The sequence below is a fragment of the Salarias fasciatus genome, chromosome 15, assembly GCF_902148845.1.
Source record: "Salarias fasciatus chromosome 15, fSalaFa1.1, whole genome shotgun sequence".
NCBI lineage: Eukaryota > Metazoa > Chordata > Actinopteri > Blenniiformes > Blenniidae > Salarias > Salarias fasciatus.
The window spans coordinates 25,204,575-25,228,902 of record NC_043759.1 but is presented as its reverse complement, the minus strand read 5'-3'; the positions used below and the strand labels follow the sequence as shown (position 1 = coordinate 25,228,902).

The following is a 24,328-nucleotide window of genomic DNA, read 5'->3' as shown; positions in this document are numbered from 1 at the left end:
AAACGCCTTGTCTGGCGTCCGGCGCAGCCTCAAGCTGGACGCTCATTTGTCCTCCTTTTTAGGGTTGCACATGAATGCAACACTGCACATTGTCCAATGGTGTAAGACTTTTGGTTAAAAAAAGAAACACGGTTAAAAATGATTGGCTAATAGCAGGGTCACTCAATTATCTGGTTTCTCATTGGTTGGAAAAATGTAAATAAGCCGCCCCTGTTCCCATGTGCTAGCTGCTGTGTCATTGAATATCAACATGCAAAAAGAGGGATGTCATTCAACTCAGAGTGGTCAAAAGAGCACGCATTTATTAGCAAGAGCAGGAAAGGCGATTTACATGCTTATTGCTTATTGCTTTATTGCAAGCACTCTGGGTTATGCTTTCGCCTGGCGAGGGCAGGGCTTATTAATGGTCAGGAGGCCCTCATTCAGTGGTGGGAGATCAACTATAAGATTGTGAATTTATTGTACTATTTTATGAAATTGCAACTTGCAAATAAAAAACATTTGGAAACGTGGAACTGGCACCTCATTCTTTCTTACATGCCAAACTGAATCCAACATTCACGGAGGAATGAATATATGAATTATTAATGTTCATGAAGTTGAATAGAACTTGAATTTGATGGTTATAAAGTTATTTACGTCATTAATACAGTTATTGAACCTATGAGGCTACTTAATTGTTGCTTATTGTTTCTTACTTTGAGAAAAAGAATATATTTTTTTATTTAAAGCAACACTAAGGAACTTTCAGTTTTCGTTGATTTTGGCGGCACCAGTGGACAAAAGCGGTAGTGTTTTGCCTGAAGGAATACTACAGTTCCCATGAGGACTAGCGAGTGGCGTCGTAAAATGTTGCTCCCGGTGGCATGCTGTCGGACTGAACTCGCCTACATTTGTTTCCACTGGCTGTGTGAAGGACGGATAGTGACGAGGTAATGAATCTAATGGTGGCTAAACAATGTTATATCATGATGTGATGCATGCCGTAAAGCAGTCCGCACATTTGGAGCTTTTTAGTGTGCAGGGTTCCTACCACCCTCCTCACAGCTGCTCAGTCCAAGTGAAAGCCATACTGACGCCCTCAGGCCGTGACAGAGGGTCATTCAACTAGTTGTAAGTCGATGTATCATCACAAAAGATGTTAAAATGTTTTATTAAGGTTGAAAAGTTCCTTAGTGTTTAATACTGCAGTCATATTTTTCTAATCTTAAATCACATATAATGTTATCTCTGTTGTGAGTTTTTGAGTTTGGTATAATTGTACAATAAAAAAAATTATTTTATGACTAACCTTATTGGCTTCAACATATTTTTATTTTCACAAAATGATATTTGAAAAATAGGGGTCGTCTTATAATCAGAGTCGTCTTATATCCGGGCCAATACGGTAGGTTGATCGTCGATGTACAATCCTCCATTGTGGACAAAGTGGACCTGCTATTGATCTGATTGCAAAAATTGATGAAGCATACAGCATTTTATTGTATAAAGCTGTGGCATAAGATCCTCTTAGATAAAGCTTTATTATCACCTGACATATGCTGGACAACTTCATGCAGTTCTTTTATTTTCCTATTGCTTTATGTGCTTGAATCATTCATTGAATCATTTATTGATTTGTTTGTTTTTACTTTGCAGGGTTTTGTTTGTTTTTGTTGAGAGGTCATCTGTCCTCTGAAAAGTTCAATTCAGAAGAATGTATCTTCAAGAAAAAAAAATCTGAATGTATTGTTCATTAATGAGGCCCATGAGTAATTTTGAAATATGGAGTATTCACGAACAACTTCGTAAAAAGAAAAAGAAAAAAATTGTCATTTCATCTGATTGAGAGTTTGTGATAATTGTCACCTATTTCAAATTTATACATGCCAAACAAATTGTAATTTTGATTAATTTAATTTTCAATAAATTAATCGATATTTTGTGTTAAGTTTATCGAATCTTGATCCCTTCTTTGCTTCCTTTCTTCTGCTTCTGTTGCTATACTTTTAGACATGTGTTCAAACTTGGCTCTGAATAAACTTAACTGAAGTCAAGGCACAATGGCTTATTTGGCTTTGGTGTGGGTTGCAGCTTCACTGATTTGTAAACGTGCATCTTCATGGTGAACTTTATGTCATAGGCTACGTTCACACTGCAGGGCGTAATGCTCAATTCGGATTTTTTTTGTGAAATCCGATTTTTTTTGCGAGTTCGTTCACATTTACAATAAAATGCGACTTGTATGAGCTCTCCCGTCTGAACGGAATACAACCCAAAAATGTCCCGCATGTGCAGAAGAGGACATAACGACGTCACGCAGCAGCGCGCTTCAGTGTTTGCGGAACTCACAAACAACAAACAGAATCTGTAGCTTTTCAAGCGTCGATGATTTATTTAAGAACTGATCAAACATGCATTCTTACAACTGAACATTGAGCAATCGTTTGAGCGCAGCGCTTCTACTCAGCCGCGCCGAGCTCCTTCTGTTTGTGTGTGTGTGTGTGTGTTTGTGTGTGTGTGAGAGAGAGAGAGAGTGGGAGAGAGAGAGAGCGCGCATGTGGATATTATTATTATTTTTCTCTCCATTGTCCTGGTGCTGCAGAATTTAGCGAATGAGAAGGAAGAGAGCCAACTTTTTGGCCATGGCGTTTTGTGTTGCAGTGGCAGCAACATCCGTCCAGAGAAACACAGCCAGGAGTGGTGGGACAGTGAGGCTTTAATGATACGGAGTTCAATAATAATTTTCGGATGACAAGAACTCCCTTAATGTACGTCTGCGAGCGCCTTTTTTTAACACTCGCGGTAAGACACATGTCTTCGGCGCCCCATATCGTGACGTGCAGGTCGGATAAATGCGACTTGGCCGTTCAGACTGAAGTCGCATGGCAAAAGATCAGATATGTATCGGATTTAGGATCACATATCCAAGTGGCCCGGGTCGCATTTGAAAAAATCGGATCTGTGTCGTTCAGACTGTCATGAAAAGATCTCATACAGGTGGCATAGGGGAAAAAAAATTGGATTTGAGTCACTTCAGCCTGCAGTGTGAACGTAGCCATAGTTTCATAGGTGATGGATGTCCCATCATGAACTGTCATTCATCACCACAATTTCAGTGACACTCAAACACAGGCAAGTTGTTCATGTCAGTTTTTATTTACATCACAAGAATCCTTGATTTGAAAAGGAAAAATTATATCAATGCCGACACTGTTCATCCTGTAATGAAGCAATAACGCTTCAACACCGGAAAACTTCAAACCAACTTTGTGTGAGAAAAATCCCCTTGAAATATTTTTCCAGATAGGATGAGTCTGAAAGCTGATCTGAACCAGCTGTAAAAGAAAGCATAGATGAACGGATTGAGCATGGAGTTAAACAATGCAAGAAAGCCGACAGTTTGAAACACTTCAGCAGGCACCCTGGACTTTCCCAATGTCTTAACAGCAAAACACAAAAAAAAGGGAGTCAAACACATCAGAAAGACTCCCATTACAATTGCCAAAGTTCTTGTGGCCTTTCCTTCCACCTTTCTGACTGTCAGTCCTTTCTTTTTGCTGTGACAGTTGGTGTTCTGGATGCTGCGTGCCTGTTTCTGAGCCACCAGGAAAATCTTCAAGTAGATACACAACATCACTAGAACTGGGAGGTAAAATGAAAACAGTGGTCCTAAAGTATTTTGAAGAAAGAAACAATTCTCTTGACATTTTTCGAAGTTCAACCCTGCAACAACAAAGCCAACTGCGACCAGAACTGAAATGCACCAGGCCACAACAATCATGATCTTAATTACATGAACATTAATTTTAGTTTTGTATGTCAGAGGCTGGCACACTGCATAGTACCTGTCAATTGAAATACAACACAAGTGGTTAACAGACGCTGTAGTCAGAGTTACATTAAGGATGTCTCCCACTTTGCAAAGCACATTAGGACTGTAGAAACATGCAGTTGCAGAGAATTCCATATTGAGAGGAAACACCACAAAGCCGACAAGCAGGTCGGTCACAGCCAGAGAAAGGATGAGAAAGTTAGTGGGAGTGTGCAGCTGCTGAAAATAAATAATGGAGATTATTACCAGAAGGTTTCCACACACAGTGACAGCAGACACAGAGCTGATGAAAATGTAGAATAAAACACATAATGTGGAAGGGGTTCTTTTAACTGTGGAAGAGATGATATTTATCTGATAACAGGGATGTGTGTCGTCAATAAAAGTGCGGTTCACTGGGTCTCCTCCTGACATCTTTCTGGATACCTGAAAATCACATGATTGTTAGACACACATTTGCAGTTCAATGTTGAAGAATCCAAATCACAAGAACATATTTCAGTGATTGTTATACCTCTTGAAGCTTCAATTGCAGAAAGTCATCCATTTCAGCACATGTCCCACGGTGAGCTGCTGTGCATGAGTTTGACTTTTATCACAACTCAACTCATTATCATATCAGAGGTATCCTGAAGCCATCCAATCAAATGTTTGGAGATTACATCAGACATGAGAGCAGCTAAGTGACCCACAAGGCTTGATTGTTTTTCTGTTCCAGACAATTTGTAAACAAGAACAAAAATACATGATTTTATTGGCATCCTGGAACTTTTACTTCCATGTGGCAGTGTCATGACATATGCCTATATTTGATACATTGTATGGATCAGATTGTTGAACTCCATAGCAGAGCGAGTAGAATAAAGTCTACAAATGCGATTAATTGTCAACCTTAAAGCAACATGTTCGGCTCCTCTCACACTTTCAAATATTTGTTGTTTTTCTGTTTTTCATTTCAAGTTCTGTTAAATCTTTCTTCGTCTTGTAACCCTTTTAATTCCATGAAGAAAAAAAACCCAATAAAATACAGGAGAATAACACTAATTACTAAGTCATGATGAGAATTTATTTAAAATACAGATTTATTTCAGTTTCTTTATTTATTTATTTCAGGTCTCAGAGGCCTGCTGACGTCTGAAGTCTCAGAGGTGGACTCATGCATCACCCAAGCTGAAGTCACCGTGGTGGCTGGTAAGATCCTCGGTGGTGAGACACTGGGGGTGGATGAGATTGGCCCTTAAGTATCTGAATGTGCAGGGTGCACAAGGGTTCGTGGGAGGTCGCCCAAACAGGGTACTTTATCAGGACTGCAGGTGGACCCAAATGGAGACCCAAACTGGAAGAATAGACATCGATGAGATGCAGCCAGGTGCACTGGACAAACTGAATAGCTGAAAACAGCTGCGCCAGAGACCGCCAACTTGGAGAACCGGGTCCAGTTGCATCTGAGACTGGAGACTTGGAAATCTGGGGCCAACTGTGCTGGACGCTACAGACTTGGCAGTCTTCTTGGCAGAGATCCAGAAATGGCTACACCAGACACCTGGAGGTCTGGGACTTTCGGCACCAGAGAGCAGGTGTGTTGACCTGCTCCATGATATACTGAGTGCCTGATAGTGCTGATGACTTGGAGACGGAACAACTGTGCATCCATTGGGTCCATGAAGTGGTGTAGATGAACAACAATCCAACACGCGCTGATAAGAAACAGGAGGCTACATACGTTCAGAAGGGAAGGAGTCAGGAGCGGATCGGCTAATTGGAAGATTGAAACACGACGTGTGGGAGACAGTGGAACTAATGACACACAAACAAGGAAAAGGACTGCATCCTGACCTTCATTTATTTTTTTTGGATTTGGAGAAGACATTTGACTGCATCCATAGTGGTATTTTGTGGGGGCGCGTTTTCAACTGGGAGTCCGGGACCCTTTGTTCAGGGCCGTCCAGTCGCTGTCATCTGAAGTCTGAGTCTGGTCCTTTGTTTCTTCTCTTTTTCATTGTGTAGCTTCAGGGTTGTTGTATTTTATTTTCCATTTTTTTCCATTAGTTTGGTTTAGTGCCAATGGTAAGGTCTGGTTTTTTTTCCCATTTTCTTTGTCAGAATTTTCAGCCTTTTATTGTAGGGCTTGTATTTATAAGGAAAGGATTCTTAAATGTCTGTGTTAAAAGTTATTTTTGTCTTCATATAATCTGTGCAAATAAATAATACTACAGTCAACCAGCAAATGCAATGACTACAGTTGTAAGATTTGGCTGCAGGATGATTAAATACTCTAATGTGTAGAAAAAGCAAGGAAATGCTGTAAACCACGCCCATTTCTCACATTGTCCACATCAGAGCCAGCAGCATTAATCTTAACCTGGGTGGTTAGCCTCCTCTGGAGCAGCTAGCTGCAGAGAATAAATCACCATGGTGACTTGTCCGGGACAAACTTTTGTGCAACTAACTTGAGGCTAACTTCGTCCAGGATAGCCACAGGATAACCACAGTTTGCCAGCTTAATCCCTTGTCCTAGTTTTGTGCAATACCCCCCAGGATTTTGCATTCTCAGGATTCTACTTTTCACATACGAGGGGGTACCCAAAAGAAACCTGAATTAGGTAATAAAATACTAATAATAATGAGCTTCGACTTCTGGCCGTCAGATGTGCTCCAGGTAAGCCTCGTGCATATCTGTGAAAAAGCTGAGCTCCCAGAGTGACACTGACGCCTGTCAGGTGCTATTTATAGTAACAGAGTGCAGCTGCGGTCTGCGATTTTTTCCAAAATGGCGACATTGACTGGGAAGCCAGAGCAGCGCGCAAACATTAAATTCTGCTTTTTGCTGGGAAAAAACAGCAGCAGAAACACTCACCTTGTTGCAGTAAGCCCACAAGGATGATGCTCTGGGGAAGAATCAGGTCCATGAGTGGTTCGGGTGGTTTGAGAAGGGCCAGATGTCAGCGCATCAGGTCCGCTCAGCCGTTAAAACAATGCTGAGCTGCTTCTTCGCTGTCCAGGGTATCGTCCACAGCGAGTCTGTCCCTCCAGGTCAGACTGTAAATCAGGACTACTACATGGAAGTCCTCAGACGCTCCGTGAGGATGTGAGGAGGAAGCAGAGCGTAGTGGCGGAGTGGAGCCGGTTGATCCACCACCACAGAGCGCCAGCGGACACGGCGCTGCGCGGCACGCAGTTTCTGGCGAAGAATGAGATGAATCTCCTCTCCCATCCGCCTTATTGGCCAGATGTAGCCTCGAGTGACTTTTTCTTGTTCTCCAAGTTGAAGAAAGAGCTGAAGAGACAGCGGTTTGCAGATGTGGAGGAGGTGACAGAAAAATCGCAGCCGGCCCCAAATGGCACAATTACGCACGGGTGTCACAACACATTCGTGAAGTGGGAGACACGGCTCGAGTGCTGCATTAATGCGGATGGAGATTATTTTGAAGGCGACAGTGATGTTTTATTTTGAAATGTCAGAAATAAAAAGTTACAGTCAAATTCCAGGAACTTTTGGGTATGCCCTCGTATGACAGAGTCCTGCTGGCTTCATCGAGCCTGGACCTACAGGATGCACTGGGGTGGTTTGCAGTCAAGTGTGAAACAACATGGATGAAAATCAACACCTTCAAATATGAGGCCATGGTCCTCAAACAAGGTGGTCTGTCCTCTGCAGGTCAGCTTAGAGTTCCTGCCCGAAGTGGTTGTAAGAGGCGTTGTGATTTAGAGGGAGTGGAGCAGAAAGGCAAAGCTCTCAATTTACTGGTCAAACTGTGTTCCTACTCTCACCTGTGGTCAGGCCAGCTGACAGCTTTTCTTGGGCCCGGGACAAAATAATGTTAGATGGGCCCAACCTTCGGACCTGGGGTGGCGGGAAACGGACTGGAGCGTGGTTCCTGCATGCGATGTCGGACCGAGGGGGCGGGGGGCGGGGGGGGGTTGGAGCGGCGCCGAGCAGTGCGGTGCCTGCATGCAGTCTCGGACCGAGGTGGGGGGAAGGTGTGGAGGTGTGGTACGGAGTGGAGCGGTGCCTGCATGCTGCGTCAGGAGCTGTGAGTGGGGTGATGAGCCGGGACAAGAGAACCGTTTCTCCCCCCTTGTTGGCAGGCCTGCCTATGGTCATGAGCTCTTTATTTTTAAAAATGAAAAAAATCTGAATGTATTGTTCATCTCATGAGGGCCATGAGTGATATTAAAATATGGAGTATTCACTATGAAATCTGTTACAAACAAAAAAAGAAGAAGAATTCTGTCATTTTATTTGATTGGGAGTTTGTGATAATTGTCACCAAGTTCAAAGATATACATGCCAAAAAAATTGTTTGATTAATTTAATTTTTAATTTAATAAATTTATTTTTTAATTTGTTTTCTTACCTCAATCAAAAGCTGTGACTTTACATACATTTTTCTCTTTAGTCTGTAATAATTAATTAAAATTATCTGGCTTCTCCTGAGTACCTGAGCAATATCTCATTAAACACAAGGACAGACAACAGACATGCTGTCTTTGTTTTTTCACTGATTTTAAAGAAAGTGATCAAATATTGATCCTTTCTTATGCTTCCTTTATTATTCATATGGACTTGTTTTCAAACTTGGCTCTGACTAAACCTGACTAAACTTGATTAAAGTCAAGGTACAATGGTTTATTTGGCTTTTGATCTGAGTTCCAGCTTAACTAATTTGGAAATGTTCATCTTCATGGTGAACTTTGTGTCATAATTTCATAAGTGATGGATGTCCCATCATGCCCTGTCATTCATCACCACAATTTCAGTGACACTCAAACACAGGCAAGTTGTTCATATCAGTTTTTATTTACATCACAAGAATACTTGATTTGACAAGGAAAAATTGCATCTATGGCGACACAGTACATCCTGTAATAAAGCATGGATGTTTCAACATCGCAAAACTTCAAACCAATTTTGTGTGAGAAAAATCCCCCTGAAATATTTTTCCAGATAGGATGAGTCTGAAAGCTGATCTGAACCAGCTGTAAAAGAAAGCATAGATGAATGGATTGAGCATGGAGTTAAACAATGCAAGCCAGGCTACAGTTTCAAACACTTCAGCAGGCACTGGGGAACTTCCCAAGATCTCAATGGCTAAGCACAGAAAAAAAGGAGTCAAACACATCAGAAAGACTCCCATTACAATTGCTAAAGTTCTTGTGGCCTTTCCTTCCACCTTTCTGACTGTCAGTCCTTTCTTTTTGCTGTGACAGTTGGTGTTCTGGATGCTGCGTGCCTGTTTCTGAGCCACCAGGAAAATCTTCATGTAGATACACAACATTATGATCACGGGAAGGTAAAATGAAAACACTGGTCCCAAAATATTTGCAAAAAAGAAACAGTTTTCTTGACATTTTTCAACGTTCAACCCAATAACAAATAAACTAACAGCAACCAGAACTGAAATGCACCAGGCCAAAAAAATCATGATCTTAACAACTTGAACATTAATTTTACTTTTGTATGTCAGAGGCTGACACACTGCATAGTACCTGTCAATGGAAATACAACACAAGTGGAAGATAGATGCTGTGCTCAGTGTTATGTCAAAGGTGTTTCGTACATTGCAAAGCACATTAGGACTGTAGAAACATGAAGTTGCAGAGAATTCCACATTGAGAGGAAACACCACAAAGCCAACAAGCAGGTCGGTCACAGCCAGAGAAAGGATGAGAAAGTTAGTGGGAGTGTGCAGCTGTTTGAAATAAATAATAGAGATTATTACCAGAAGGTTTCCCAACACAGTTACAGCAGACACAGAGCTGATGAAAATGTAAAATAAAACACATAATGTGGAAGGAGCTCTTTTAAATGTGGAAGAAATGATATTTATCTGATAACAGGGATGTGTGTCGTCAATAAAAGTGCGGTTCACTGGGTCTCCTGCTGCCATCTTTCTGGATACCTGAAAATCACATGATTGTCAGACACACATTTGCAGTTCAGTGTTAAAGAATCCAAATCTCAAGAACATATTTCAGTGGATGTTTTACCTTTTAAAGCTTGAAATTGAGAAAGTCATCCATTTCAGCACATGTCCCACGCTGTTCTGCTGTGCATGAATTTGACTTTTATCACAACTCAACTCATTATCATATCAGACGCATCCTGAAGCCATCCAATCAAATGCTTGGAGATTACATCAGACATGAGAACCTTGACCTACGATTGTTGACCTTCACAAGAAAGGGAACAGAATAAAATACAGAAGTGAATAATTGTCCACTTTACAGCAAAGAGTTCAGGTCATCTTACACTTTTAATTATGTGATGTTTTTATGTTGTTCATTGGAAATTCTGTTGAAGGTGCTGTAGGCAGGATTCCGCATCTCCGCCGAGATTTGACACATCAAAGATGGCGATTTGAAACCCAGCACAGCCAATCCTGCCCTTTTTTCTCTGACATCACGCCCTTACGCAAGTTAAGCCCCTCCCACAAGAACGTGTGACGAACGCCCCTCGACCAATCACTCTTAGAGCCTCAGGGGCGATTCTGATTGGTCAAAGATACCTGGAGCTGTCGAGATTCCTTTTAAACTCAGAACAGAGACAGATGGAAACGCTGCGCCCTTGCGGTAGTGCAATTATGCTACACTCCTAAAGGATTATCAATGGATACTCTAACATTTAATCCAAAGAAAACAGAAAAAATAGCACTGACTAGCAAAATCCTGCCTACAGCACCTTTAAAACTGTCTTCAGCTACTAAACCATTAAATTCCATTAAGAAAAAGTTAATCTACTTCAGGAGAAGAATGATGGTTGTGGATGTAATAACTTCTTCAGCCTCAAAAGAAATCTGGAAAACCATCCAGCACTTCAGGGGGGAGGAAAGCAGGTCTCGACCAACACTCTTTACAATGGAGGAAAGGAGATCCTGACCTTGACTGGGGTTGTCATCAGGAGGTGGGAGGGATACTTGGAGGATCTCCTCAATCCCGTCACCATGTCCTCCTTGGAGGAACCAGAGGCTGAGGTCTCAGAGGTGGAGCCATCCATGGTCCAAAGTCACCGAGGTGGTTGGTAAGATCCTCACTGGCAAGACACTCGGGGTGCATGAGATTGGCCCAAACAAGCTACATTGTCAGGAGTGAAGGATCCAGGCATCAAATTACAGAAGAACATCAGGAGAGACCTGATACAGATAGCCATTAGTCTGACCCACCACAAAACAACAAGGTGGCCGAGTCCACATGGAAAATGTGAAGAGTGATTAAAGATCAGTGTGATCATGCAAACGTGACAGTGACCATGAAAATATGACCTCTGACCTCTGAGAAAACCAGAAGGAGGCCTCATGGCTGAGACAACCGGCGGCCATCCCAGAGCCCAGATCCCTGTCACCCGAACAGGCAGAAGCCCATGCCCCGGTCCAGAAGGGAGCAGAGGAAGGCCACAACCGGGACCCCTGGCAGCCACGGGGCCCATCCCCCAGGGGACCAAGATTGGCTGGCGCCGGCCCACCGGGCAATGAACACCCAGTGTAAGCAGAGTAAAGGGGCCCCAGGCCCAATAGACCAAGGGCTGACCCCACCCACTCAGTGCTAAGACCATACCCAGGAGAACTGGCCCCCATGGGCGGCTACCCACCCCAGGCCAGTGCCTCCCGCAGCGTTCCAGCTGTTTTACCCAAGATCCAGGGTATCACAATCCCCCAAAACCCTCCCACCCTACTCCTTCCTCCCTGCCCACACACCCAGCCCCCCTCGCTGCCCCCCACAGCCTACTACCCCCGCCTCCCCACCACCAATTTCCAACCTCCCCTCTGACAAACCTCCTCCCCTACAGAAAACAGTAAAATAATAGAACTTGGGACTCTGAAACTAGGGACGAGGATATTCACTAGAAAACTTGGAAACAGCACTAGGAAACTCAGAAACTTGGAGACAGCATTCAGAAAAACCACTCAGAGACTCTGAAACTGGGACCAAAACTTGGAGACTTGAAAGACTGTAGACTGGAAACCCAGAACACGACAGACTGGAAACACTGGAAGACTACAGATTGCAAAATTGGGTAACTGAAGACTACACATTGGGAACTGGAAGACAACAGATTGGGAACTGGAAGACAACAGATTGGTAACTGGAAGAATACAGTTTGACGAGAATGAATGAATGTGGTTCAGGCTATTCATAGCCAGAACCACCTGTGCCAGGGACCGCAGACTTGGAGAACCAAGACCAACGGTGCTGGACACTACAGTCTTTGAGATCCAGGATAGATGTGCTTGGAGACCTGGAATTTTGGAACTTTCTGTGCTGGAGACCAGGCGTGTTGACCTGCTCTGTGATACGCTGCAAGAAGACCAGGAGCACATGAGGAAGGATGCAGATGGACAGTGATCTAACAGGAACTGACAGGAAACAGGAGGCTACATATGAGGGGGTACCGGAAAGAAACCGGACTGTGTTTATAAAATTAAAACAAGAATGATTTCAGAGTTTTGGTTGTTCAATCTCGCTACAGCATGTTCTTGTGCAGATCTCTGCAAATTATTTATTTTTATTTTATTATTTTTATTAAAGATTGTCTCACAAAGTTACACAGGGAAAGCACACACAGCGCCGACGTCAACACAGCAGGACCCCTGTCTTCGGAAAAGCACAAAATAGCGGAACACATCACTAAACGCGATCAGCGCGCAAGCATCAGATTTTGTTTTCTGCTGGGAAAGACAGCGTCAGAAACACTCACCAAGGTCCAGGAGGCGTATAAAGATGGTGCCGTGGTCAGAATGCAGGTTTTTTAATGGTATGGGTGCTTCAAAAGGGGCGAAATGTCCATTGAAGACCAGCCCCACTCCGGACGACACGTATCCTGACGCATGCAGGAAAAGATCCGCGAGGTGGAAGGCATGGTCTTGACTGATAGGCGAAGGACAATCGGGGAGGTGTCCACCTTGACGGGGGTTCGAATGAGTTCCTGTCAGGAGATCCTGTCCCAGGATTTGGGCTTGCGGCGGGTCGCAGCGACGATGGTTCCACGCGTCCTCACTCCGGAGGTGTGAGGACGCGTGTGTGCCGGGAAATCCTCCAGCACATTGAAGAGGATCCTGGGCTGCTGGGCAAAGTCATCATGGCGGATGAGACCTGGCGTCACGCCTACGATCCTGAGACGAAGCAGCAGTCGAGCCAGCGGCAACACCCAGACTCCCCTCGCCCGAAAAAAGGGCCCCAGTCCCGGTCAGTGGTAAAAGCCATGCTGATCTGCTTTTTCGATGCAAAAGCGGTAGTCCACAGCAAGTTTGTGCCGCCTGGGCAGTCTGTTAACCAGAACCACTACATCCGAGTCCTGAGGTGGCTCCGAGAAGCAGTGAGGCAGAAGCGTCCGGAGCTTTGGCGGGATGGCGAGTGGTGGCTGCACCACGATAACGCGCCGGAGCACCGGGCCCTGCGCGTAATGCAGTTCCTGGTGAAAAATGGGATGACCCTGCTGCCTCATCTGCCCTGTTCGCCAGACTTAGCTCCATGTGATTTTTTTTTCTCTTCCCAAGCATTAAAAAAGAGCTGAAGGGGCGGAGATTTGAGGACGTCGAGGAGGTTAAAAAAAAAAATCGAAAGACGCACTGAACGGGATCAATACGCACGAGTTTTCAAACGCCTTTGAAAGCTGGAAAACACGGATGCAATGGTGTATTCAAACCAGCGGGGATTACTTTGAAGGTGACAGCTTTGAATAATTGTTAAAATAAAACAAATGAAAAGTTATAACCAGTGTCAGTTTTTTTTCCAGTTCTCCCGTACATTCAGGAGGGAAGGAGCTGGGAGCGGATAGGCAAATTTTCCCGGGCGGGGGGGGGATCTGCTTACTATTCTAATTTAATCAATAAAAACCCTGAGAATTCTAAACAGCTTTTCACAACCATAAATCATCTTCTCAAACCGAGGGCATCTTCTGGTGTCTGTGCAACAGAGGAGCAGTGCAACAACTGTAGTGACTTCTTCTCACTCAAAGTAGACACCATACATCGACATTTTGCCGTTACTAATCATCCGCCCTCAGTGCCTGTCCCCCCCCAAAAAACAGTGGCAGATTCTATTGTAGTGGAGCCATAGGAGGTTGCGCGTACTATTCATAGTATGAATTCGTCCACTTGCGCTCTAGATCCACTTCCAGCGTTTTTAGTTAAATCGAATGTCAATGCACTTAGGCCGCTCATCACCAAAATCACAAACTGTTCACTTCGCTCTGGTTACATCCCATCCGTGCTCCCCCAACTTGGATCCCAACTGCTCTCATAAAGCCACAACTTAAAAAACATAACATGGACCAAGAGAACCTGGCCAGCTACAGACCCATCTCCTACCTTCCATTTTTAATCGGTTTTGGAGAGGTTTGTAGCCCGTCAGCTACATGACCACTTACAGTCAAATTCCCTGTTCGAAAAATTCCAATTCCAATTCCTCTCAGCTCACAGTACAGAGACAGCCCTGGTCGGAGTCACCAATGACCTCCTGATGGCATCTGACCAGGGCTCTCCCTCACTTCTCATTCTACTTGACTTAACGGCTGCCTTTGATACCGTCGACCACAAGATTCTTCTCCATCGTCTGCAATATAACATTGGTTTGTCCGGCACTGTGTTAAACTGGTTCAAATCATACCTGGCAGGTAGAGCTGAGTATGTGGCCCTGGGGGATGCCAGATCAAAGCCCCATTCTGTCACCTGTGGGGTTCCTCAGGGCTCTGTCCTTGGTCCTTCACTTTTTAACATCTGTAGGCCCCTAGGCCACATCATCGGCAAGCATGGGGTTTCCTTCCATTGCTATGCCGATGATACTCAGCTCTACCTGCGCACCGGACCCTCCCCTACACCAGTTCCGCCATCAACTCTGGCAGCCTGCCTGGAAGAGACCAAGGCATGGTTGGCAGAAATTTTTCTTCAATTAAATGCATCTAAGACTGAGGCTATTCTCATTGGAACCCCCCACCAGCTCAAATCATCTCAAATTGACAACATTGCACTCTCTGGTTACACTATTCCTCTTTCGAGGACACCAAAACATGAACACATCACACCTGTCCTCCGTAACCTCCACTGGCTTCCGGTCCACCAGCGCATCCACGACAAAGTCTTTCTGCTAACATATCAATGTATTCATGGCCACGCCCCAGACTATCTCACAGAACTCTTGACTCCATACTCCACTTCCAGACACCTCCGGTCCACAGAAATGAACACCCTCTCTGTCCCACGAACTAAAGTCCGGACAATGGGAGACTGAGATTTCCAGGCAGCTGCTCCTAAACTGTGGAACAATCTTCCGCTACATCTCAGAGTCCCACAAACCTTGGAACCTTGAAGTGTGCACGCAGCGTCGCAGCCAGAGAGCAAGGCCGCTCACCCAGCAGAGGAGAGTTTGCTCCGCAGCAGCCGCCGCGCTTACCTCGGATATATCCACTGCCTGCTGAACATCCACCGTAAACAGCTACACATGCAGGATGCTGTAGGACTCAGAGGCTCTCATTTTCACCCGACAGATAATAGCATGCACAATTAAAGGGGCGTGGCTTGGTCGCTCATGAAAGCAGAAGGAGGGCGGCACCTGAGATGTTGGATTAAAAAAAAAAGCCTCTCTCTTTCAAAACTCCAGACACGAGCTTTAATTATTGAGGTTTGGTTCTATTTGCACTTTATTTGCATAAGTTGAGGAATGGTGGACATTTTATTTCACTTTCCTGAGAAAATTAATTTAAGTTCTTGATTTACTGTTTGGTTGAAGATCAAATATTAATTCTGTTAAATTGTGGCAAACTATTATCTTCTTGACGGTTGTCTGGTGTCTTTGTGAGGAGGGTAATTTGAGTTTTCCCCTGCTGGGTAACAATTAGCCCGAAAATCAATAAACCCTTTGTGGTAACTGCCATAACTCAACGAACCCAGACACCCCATCAGCCCAGTTGAGTGAAATACCAACGTGTTATTTGGTGTATAGTGATGGGGTGCTACCAAGCGCCAACCTCTGCTTATAAAACATGAAGATAATGCAGAAGTGCAAAAGAGGTGTAATTCCGGGGAAATTCCAGCAGCACGATGTTGGTTTCAAAGAGAGCTCCGGTCTCATGGGGACCCATTCAAAAATGTCAATTTTCAGAGTGCAAATAAACATAAAGCGCCCAGTTTCAGAACATGCTCTGGTCTCCATCACTAGTTTCTATAACCATGCTGGCTTCACCAGACTCACAAAAACTTCACATAAACCATCTGTAGATTTTATATTACGAGTTTTGGATAAATCGCCCTATCATAGCGCCTCCTCTGTCCATGTGATGCCTTCACGTGACAGGCTGGACCAATCACATTAACATCCGGTTTCAAATGTTCAATATGGAGACGTCCTGCTGGATTCGAAGTCTTCAGAACGGGATTTCGGAATGCTATGGGTGACGTCATGAAAACGTTATCCACTATATTTACCATCTATGGGTGCTACAGATGGATGGATGGATGGTATTACAGGGTGAAAATAATGTAAATATTTTGAAATTTGATCTTCATTTTCTTTTTAGTTGTGTATCTTTATGGGCTGGAGGTCAGTAGGCCCTCGTTCTGTGGGAGGGAGACCAACTATGAAATTGTGAATTTATCGTGCTATTGTTGTGAAATTGCACCTTACAAATAACAAATATTTGGAATCATGGAAATGGCAGCTCATTCTGTCCAGTCCTTCCCACAACATCGAGGCTAACCACACTGATCCAATGAAGCGAAAGGGGGGAGGTGGAGAGGCTGTGTGGCTAATTGATGTGGCTAATTGATGTTAGCGTACAGTGGATCCAAGGTAATGTCCTCTCAGGTGGAGAGGACATTCACTGCTTGAAAAGACCTGTATTCGGGCCTGATTACAACAACACACACCTCCTGTATCCAGGCATATGAAGTTGTAATCAGGCATATCTCAGCTGTAATGCAGGAGCCTGAGTACGCCTGAATACGTACCATCTTAAGGGCTCGCATACAGCCTTGAAAAGGTGTGAAATGTTCACACATCTTGAGCTCCACAATGGTCAGTTGCCATGGAGAATAATCCCCCGGTTTCTTGCAGGGGGGCATTAGCATCTCACACCTTGGGCCTTATTCTTACATCTGATTGGTTGTTTTGCCCTCACTGGCCCTACCGCCATTGGTCAAATATGTAGGGGGATTTGTTTGATTTGCATATATTAACTTTATTATAGTTTAATTCATCATAAATGATTTAATGTAGTTATAATTCATGTAATCTTACACACTATATCATAAATAAGAATGACACATTATCAGAGCATAAATGTTTATTTTGTGGTAAAAAATAAAAAAAAAATCCCACTGTATACAAATGTGCATCATTACAGTCCAATGCATAAAAACACAGTGAAAAAAAAAACAATATAAAAACAATTTACTGTTTATTGACTGCGTTGCAATGAACAAAAAAAAAAAAATAAAATACAAAGTATGCACAATTTGTCCCATAGCACAGAGCCACAAACAGGTCACTCCTGTGCTGCTCTGCAGGCAACTCTCTTGTGATGGTAGGCTGCTTATTTTGTATCAGCCTCCAGTCTATTTTGCAGCACAGCACACAGCGCTGACAACTTTGCTTTGAGGTGGAAGCTGGACCCATACAGGCTTGTCATCCAAGATGGCGTCCTCCTCCTCTGACATGAGGTCAATGGATGCCATTTCCCATACGCCCTCTTCGTTGCCACGGACGATGCCACCTTTGGTTTTGAAAAGCTGCCAAAGCACAGAGAAAACAGACATTTTAGCACTGAGCAAATTAGATTGGGGAGAGTCAAAGAAAAGCATGGAGAGATGCAGTCTTTACTTACTCTTCTCCTCCTGTTTAGTTGCTGCAGAAACCCTGCGCCTCCCCTTCTCCTCAGGAGGATCATCTTGGCTCCTGAAAGTTAGCCGGAGTGTTTCAAAACAGGTTTTGCAGCAGGCTAAAGAGGAAAGGGTTCAATTAATAATGAAATTGGTCACATATAGTCGAACAGCTCAGTAGATAAGGAAGAAAACTTATGTTCCTTCCAAGTTTAGTTATTGTGGCATCAGAAAATTTCACTCACCAACTCAGGCTCCACATTTGGGTGGGCCAATGAAACGTCCTGTGCCAGAAAGGTGGTCACCTTAGAATTGCGGGGTGAAGACACACTGGAAAACAAATGGAGTCTGTGATTAGGAGGAGGGAATGGCCTGCTGACTGGGTCAGGCTGAAACAACACTTTCAGAATTTAATATTAGCCAAACACAAAATTGTAATCACACCTTATATGTGCATCATAACATTTGCTGGCATCACGCTGAGCCTTGTGGAGCCTCCTCACAGTTTGCTGAGAAAGAAGAATGAGAACATGTTAAATACTGAACATGTAGTAAAGTTGCTCAAACAAAAGAATCACTGTATATCTCTCAAAGGCCACTTACAGAAATGGTGCCAGTGTGGAACCACACCGCAGTTTGGGAGGTATGTTCAGTTGAATTCCTTTTCTTGGTTCTGGCTCGCCTTCGGGTTCCTTGGATCCATCAATTCAGCGTTTTCTGAAAAGCCGCCTAGTATTCAGCACGGGTATCCTCTCACATCGACTTCTGGTGTTGCCGATGCCTCTCTCTCGGCATCAAGCGTCACTGAATCAAATCTTCTCTATCACTGAAAAAAAAAAAAAACCTGACCGGTAGGACAGGCCACATTCATTCATTTTAGTTAAATTCACCACAGGCCATAAATCCTTTGTTAAAATAAATACAACATGACCCGTACAAAAATTCCAATAAAAGTACACAATAATACTTTCCACTTTTAAACACATCAAATAAACTTACAAAATAAAATATTTCTTATGAAAGATAACTTTATCAGTATAAATCAAATAATTATCTGAAATTCAACCTGTAAGCATCAATTCCTTGGATAGAATGATGAATAAGTGAGCTTTTTTTCTTTCCTTCACTCACTCACTCACTCACACACACACACACACACACACACACACACACAAACACACATATATATATATATATATATACCGTATTGGCCCGAATATAAGACGACTCCGATTAACACACGACCCCTATTTTTCAACGATCATTTTGTGGAAAAAAAAAATGCTGAAGACAGTAAGGTCACTCATAAAACAACTTTTTATTATACAATTATTATAAACTCAAAAACTCCTAGGTATGAATGTATGCGTGAATGGTTGTATGTCTGTATATATGTCAGCCCTGTGACAGACTGGCGACCTGTCCAGGGTAACCTCGCCTTCGCCCACAGCAGCTGGGATTGGCCCCGGCCACCCGCAACCCCGAAAGGGAGAAGCAGTAGAAAATGAATGTTCATTTCATGGGGACCATGAGTGACTTTTATTTATGACATTTGTAAAGAAAAAAAAACAAAGACAAGCTAAATCATTTTACATTTTACTGTCATTTTACTTTTTTGGGACTTTGTGATAATTGTCACCAAGTTCAAAGATATACACGCCAAAAAAATTGTAAGTTTGATGAAGTTAATGAATTCATGTTTTGTGTTAAGCTGTGTTTCTTTCCTCAATCAAAACCTTTATTGTTTCTTTTTAGTCTATAATAATTGATTAAAATTATTTGGCCTCTCTTGAGTACCTTGGCAATATCTCATTGAACACAAGGACAGACAACAGGCATGTTGTCATTTTTTTTCATTAATTTTAAAGAAAGCAATCAAATCTTGTCCTTTTCTTTGCTTCCTTTCTTATGCTTCCTTTAGTATTCATTTGGACTTGTTTTCAAACTTGACTCTGAATAAACCTGACTAAAATTGATTAAAGTCATAGTAAAATTTTACCAAAATTACGAAATTTTAAACCAGCACAATCAGTTAAAAACCTGGGTGTGATTTTTGACTCTGAGCTAAATTTTATTCCACACACTAAAAACATAACTAAGATTGGATTTTATCATCTTAATATAGCCAGAGTCCGCCCGTTTCTCTCTCAGGCCAGTGCAGAGGTGCTCATGCAGCTTTTATCTCCTGTAGAGTAGATTACTGTAATGCCTTGCTCTCTGGTCTTCCCAAAAAGAACATTTCAAACCTACAATTATTACAAAACTCAGTCGCTGTGCTGACAAGGACCGGGGGGCGGGCCCACATTACACCGGTTTTACTGTCGCTGCATTGGCTCCCTGTCCGCTTCAGGATCGATTTTAAAGTTCTCTTATTAATTTTTAAATGTCTTAACGGCCTTGTGCCTTCTTATTTAACTGATCTGTTTTTACTGTATTGACCCTCGCAGCCCTGAGGTCCTCTGGCAGCGGCTTATTGTGCGTTCCAAAAGCAAGAACCAAGACCTCCGGTGAGGCGGCTTCCAGCCACTATGGCCCCCGCCTGTGGAACAGCCTGCAGGAGAACCTTAGGACCGCAGAGACTATTGATACTTTTAAAGGGAGCTTGAAAACACACCTTTTTAATCAGGGTTTTAGCTGACCTTTTATAGTCCTCTTATTTCCATCATTATTTATGTTACAGCTCGGCACGGAGGCTCAGGAGCAGATGACACAGAAGATCAGATGGCGAGAGACAAAACTGATTTATTCCAAAAAACTGAGGACGAGTCCAGGAGGTGAATCGTGGACCAAGCGGGATCCAAGGCGGCTCTGGGGCGAAGTTCCAAAGAAGATAAGGATCCGAGTCAGAAGGTAGTTCGGAGCAGGCGGGCGGCAGGAGCGACAGGAGGCCGCGAGGCATGCGGTAGGCAGAGTGGGATCCCAAACTGTGAGCGAGAGGAGAAACAGAGTAAGTTCGAGTTTCACCAGAACAGGACGAAGAGAGCATGTCTGACACACTGTAGTTGATGTTAAGATCCAGCGCTGATTCCAGCCAAGGACGCCTCTTAAATAGGGATGGAGACAGCAGCTGAACTTCATCCCACTGATGAGCTGGAACCACGACTCCGAAAACCCGCTCCAACACCGCCCACCTGAAAATCAAACAAACAGCCTCACTACGAGGAAGCAGAGGTGCTGGCCGTGACAATTTATGTAATTTTATTCTATTTTATTATGTACTTTTAAATTGTTTTACTTTTTAATTTGTAATCTTATTTTATTATTCTATATAAATTTCATACACCCGGCACTGGACCCGGTGCCGAGCAGGACACGGACCGAACAGGACATAGGCCCGAGTGGACCCGGGACTCAGGCCACCGCAGGCGGCGCGTGCCACCCGCTGTCGGTGCAGAAGTCTTAATGAAATGTTTGACGAAACGTTGTTTGTCTGTATTTAATCTCCCTTTAGCTGATATGTTATTTTCTGGGCTGCTGGCTTCACACCACTGAGTAAATTAATAATTTGCTACACTTAAGAGTTTATTTACATTTCATAGCGGTTCTTCAGGTCCCCTCTCCTCGATCCAGCCAGTCGAGGCTCTGCTGGTTTCCACGTCGGCTCCTCTTGTGGTGCAGGTGCATCAAAAGTAACTCTATCAGCCAGTGCAATATTGTGTAAAACTGCCAAAATAAAGTCCCATCTTTTTGGGGCTAAACAGTAGTGTTTCCCCCACTGGGTCTGAAGCTGCTCCACAGCAGCGTGTGCGTCTTTGTGCACTGTTAAAACAGCTCCTCTCCGTGGCAGGATGGACTCAGCAGAGTTATTGAAAGTTAAAAATCCTTCATTAATACCACAAGGGGGGATATAATTAGATATTCTGTAAGGGCATTATTTTATTTTTTATTCTTTCACTTTTTAATCTGCACTGATTATGTGCTGCTTCTGCTTTATGGCGTGTTTCAGATGTACTTTGTAATTGTTTTCACGCTCCGCCAGGTTTTTTCTGCACTACACCGTAAATCCACACTGACTCAAACTTGCGTACACGATGTCAGACCTGTCATGATATGTCGTGAGAACGAGGTACCGTAGTTGTGCATCCGGACGCAATCGGTCGCGGTAGGATTTCTTTTCTTTTGCATTTTCAAGTGTTGTCATCGTTTGTTTTGATTCCTCGACCCTTTCAAAATGGCGCCACCGTCCCATAATGCATTGCGCGGTGATGTCCGTTCCAAAGCTCAATTACAACAAGAGCAAGACCAAAAGTCTGTTCTTGGTGAGTTTCTAACAGGAAAAGACGTTTTCACGTGTCTTTGCGTGTAGAGAAGCTAGAGCTAAAGAGCTAAAGCTAACCCTTAGAGAAGCTAACGCATTTTGATGGTGTATTTGTTTTGAAGTGCTGATTGGCTGAAGTACGCTGTCAGTGAAAGTCCACATGGGGATAGGCGGGATTTTCAGTGAAACAGAGCGTTTTCTCTTCCGAGTTTCAGAATTGGCCCCCGAAAATCTTTAATTTCACACAAAATGACTTTTCCTTAGCGCCAAAAATAAACTATTGCCATGTTAATGCCATTTCTAGGGTTTGGACTAGCTAAAAAAGCATGATACAGCCCTTTTCAACGAAACTTTGTAAATCAAGAACTTAACTTACTTTTTTCAGGTAAGTGAAATAAAATGACCAGCACTCTTCAACTTATGCAAATAATGTGCAAATAGAACTAAACCTCAACAATTAATGGTAATCAAAATATGCAATAGGAGACTTTGAACCCTACCAGTAAATATTTACACAAAGTAGTGATCAAATCACTGTTGGGGTTTACGATTGGTAATTGATAATAAATTACTAAAGTATTGATTACTGGGAGTAATTGGTTACTTTAAGTAATTTAGTTACTCATTAATTTGAGTAAATTTTGATTTACCAATTAATAATTGCAGGTCATTAACAGTGGATCACCAATAACAATCAGTTACTGCGTATTAAACTGTTTAAAGTGAAGCACCAAGTAATTTAACCCAACATCAATTATTATTAATCAGAATAAATGGTTATTTATTTGTTAATAATGTTAAATAATCAGCTATTTGGGAATGGAGTAGACCACAGAGTGATTTAGCCACCAAATTATTGATTAACAAGGTGTTATTAATTAATCAATAATGCCACAAATTACCAATTACTGGAAATGGGTAAATTACAGGAAATGAGCTGAGGGAAGTTGTGAATTAGGCGTTAAATAAACCTGTGGGTTATCTAATTAATAATTCCGGGGCACCACCTCGTCAGAGGAACATTCATTACCAATTTTCAGTCTCAAAGACGGAAAGATAATTTAAGATGGATGTTAATCTTTGGATAAACCAACCGTTAAATTATCAGAGAAGGTGTGCGATCGAGCATAGACTGATACAATCAGGACGTTTGTCACAAAACAAGAATGAATCGTTCAGTTCAGTCAATGAGCGTTTATTAACAATGTCTATTACTAATTAACACATCTAATCAACAAAACAGAACATTCAAAACTTGCAAGTCGTGTGAGTGTGTGTGTGTGTGTGTGTGTGTGTGTGTGTGTGTGTGTGTGTGTGTGAGCGTCTGGAGACGCACAGGAAGGGGCGTTAACCCGTTTGGAGCGTGGCCCGGTTGGGTCGACTGTGTGGTCCTTCTTCCTGGAGGAAGAGGAGGTGTGTGTGAGTGTGGGTGTGAGTGTGGGTGTGTGTGGCGGAGCGGCCACCCAAAGCGACAGGAGGAGTCGATCCTGAGTCACTCACGAAGTAGGTGTGACTCGGGTCATGCTCGGGTGTTCGTGAAGGTCCGGATTGCTGACGAGTCAGCACGTGGGTGTCCGCATGCGCGGTAGAGAGAGAGAGAGAGAGAGAGAGAGAGGATGAGGGAACGCCCGACGGACGGCGCATCTGTGGACCCCGCGATCCACACCTGCGCCGATGGGGGGGGGGGGGGGGGGGGTGGGGGGGTTCTCCGGACCTTCCCCTTGGTGGGCGGTCTGCTGGTCCGTTCCCCCCCGACAGAGATGAGGAGAAGAGAGGGAAGAGAGAGAGAAAGAGCAAGACGAGAGCGAGGGGGGAGTGAGCGGGCAGGCGCTCTCGACTCGAGGTCTGCCGCGCTGGTTCAACCTACTACTCTTGGATTAGTAAAGAGGAAAGGCGGAGAAAGATGAGCCCGTCTTCCTATCTCACGCACAGATGCACGGCTAGCCGGCATCTTGCGGGTCTGATCTGTGAGGAGGAAGCGCGTGCTCGTGAACGTGCGCACGGGAGCGCAGAAGGAGAGAGAGAGCAATAGATAAGGAAAGGAAACAACAGCGCATATATCATGAACGACTTCAGTCCTGGTTCACAATAAAAACACACAAGCATTGAATCATCACCACTATCTAATCTGCCCAGGCACGAACCTCTGTGTGATGAGGGATTTTAAACAGCGGCTCTCAGCCGCGGTGCGTGTCCTGTCCGTTGATGAGGTGTTCGTTGGGTAGATCAAAGCTGTCGCTCTGATCTCGATCGGGTTCTGTTGCGTCCAACAGAACCTCGGGCTCTTGGAGGGATCCACGTGGAGGAAAAGAGGTGTCCAGTTCTCCAGTCCAGGCCCTCAGTTGGTTCTTGGCCAGCTGCGGGGGGAGGAGAGCGGAGGAGCTCTGAGCCGTAGCGGTGGAGTCCGGCTGGTGTCTTCGGTCCGCTCCGGGGGAGTCCCTGCTG

General features: G+C 43.8%; 2 protein-coding genes across 2 annotated transcripts; both read right to left on the bottom strand.

The window, feature by feature from the left end:
* Window positions 1-3,238: 3,238 nt before the first annotated feature.
* Window positions 3,239-4,228, bottom strand: LOC115401489 (trace amine-associated receptor 1-like). Its single transcript, XM_030109744.1, has one exon. It carries the CDS (start codon window positions 4,226-4,228, stop codon window positions 3,239-3,241), a length of 990 nt encoding a protein of 329 aa, XP_029965604.1.
* A 4,487-nt stretch (window positions 4,229-8,715) lies between these two features.
* LOC115401488 (trace amine-associated receptor 1-like) lies at window positions 8,716-10,811 on the bottom strand. The gene is made up of 2 exons (XM_030109743.1): window positions 10,695-10,811; window positions 8,716-9,717 (listed from the first exon to the last, which is right to left on the bottom strand). Exons 1-2 carry the CDS (start codon window positions 10,809-10,811, stop codon window positions 8,716-8,718), a joined length of 1,119 nt encoding a protein of 372 aa, XP_029965603.1.
* Window positions 10,812-24,328: the final 13,517 nt, after the last annotated feature.

Bases quoted from the DNA above. Each gene is read 5' to 3' on its own strand.
- LOC115401489 (XM_030109744.1), bottom strand. From the start codon at position 4,228: ATGTCAGGAGGAGACCCAGTGAACCGCACTTTTATTGACGACACACAT.
- LOC115401488 (XM_030109743.1), bottom strand. From the start codon at position 10,811: ATGGATGGCTCCACCTCTGAGACCTCAGCCTCTGGTTCCTCCAAGGAG. The intron at 9,718-10,694 runs GTCAGGATCTCC...TGTGATTTTCAG, and splicing joins TGATGACAACCCCAGTCAAG to GTATCCAGAAAGATGGCAGC.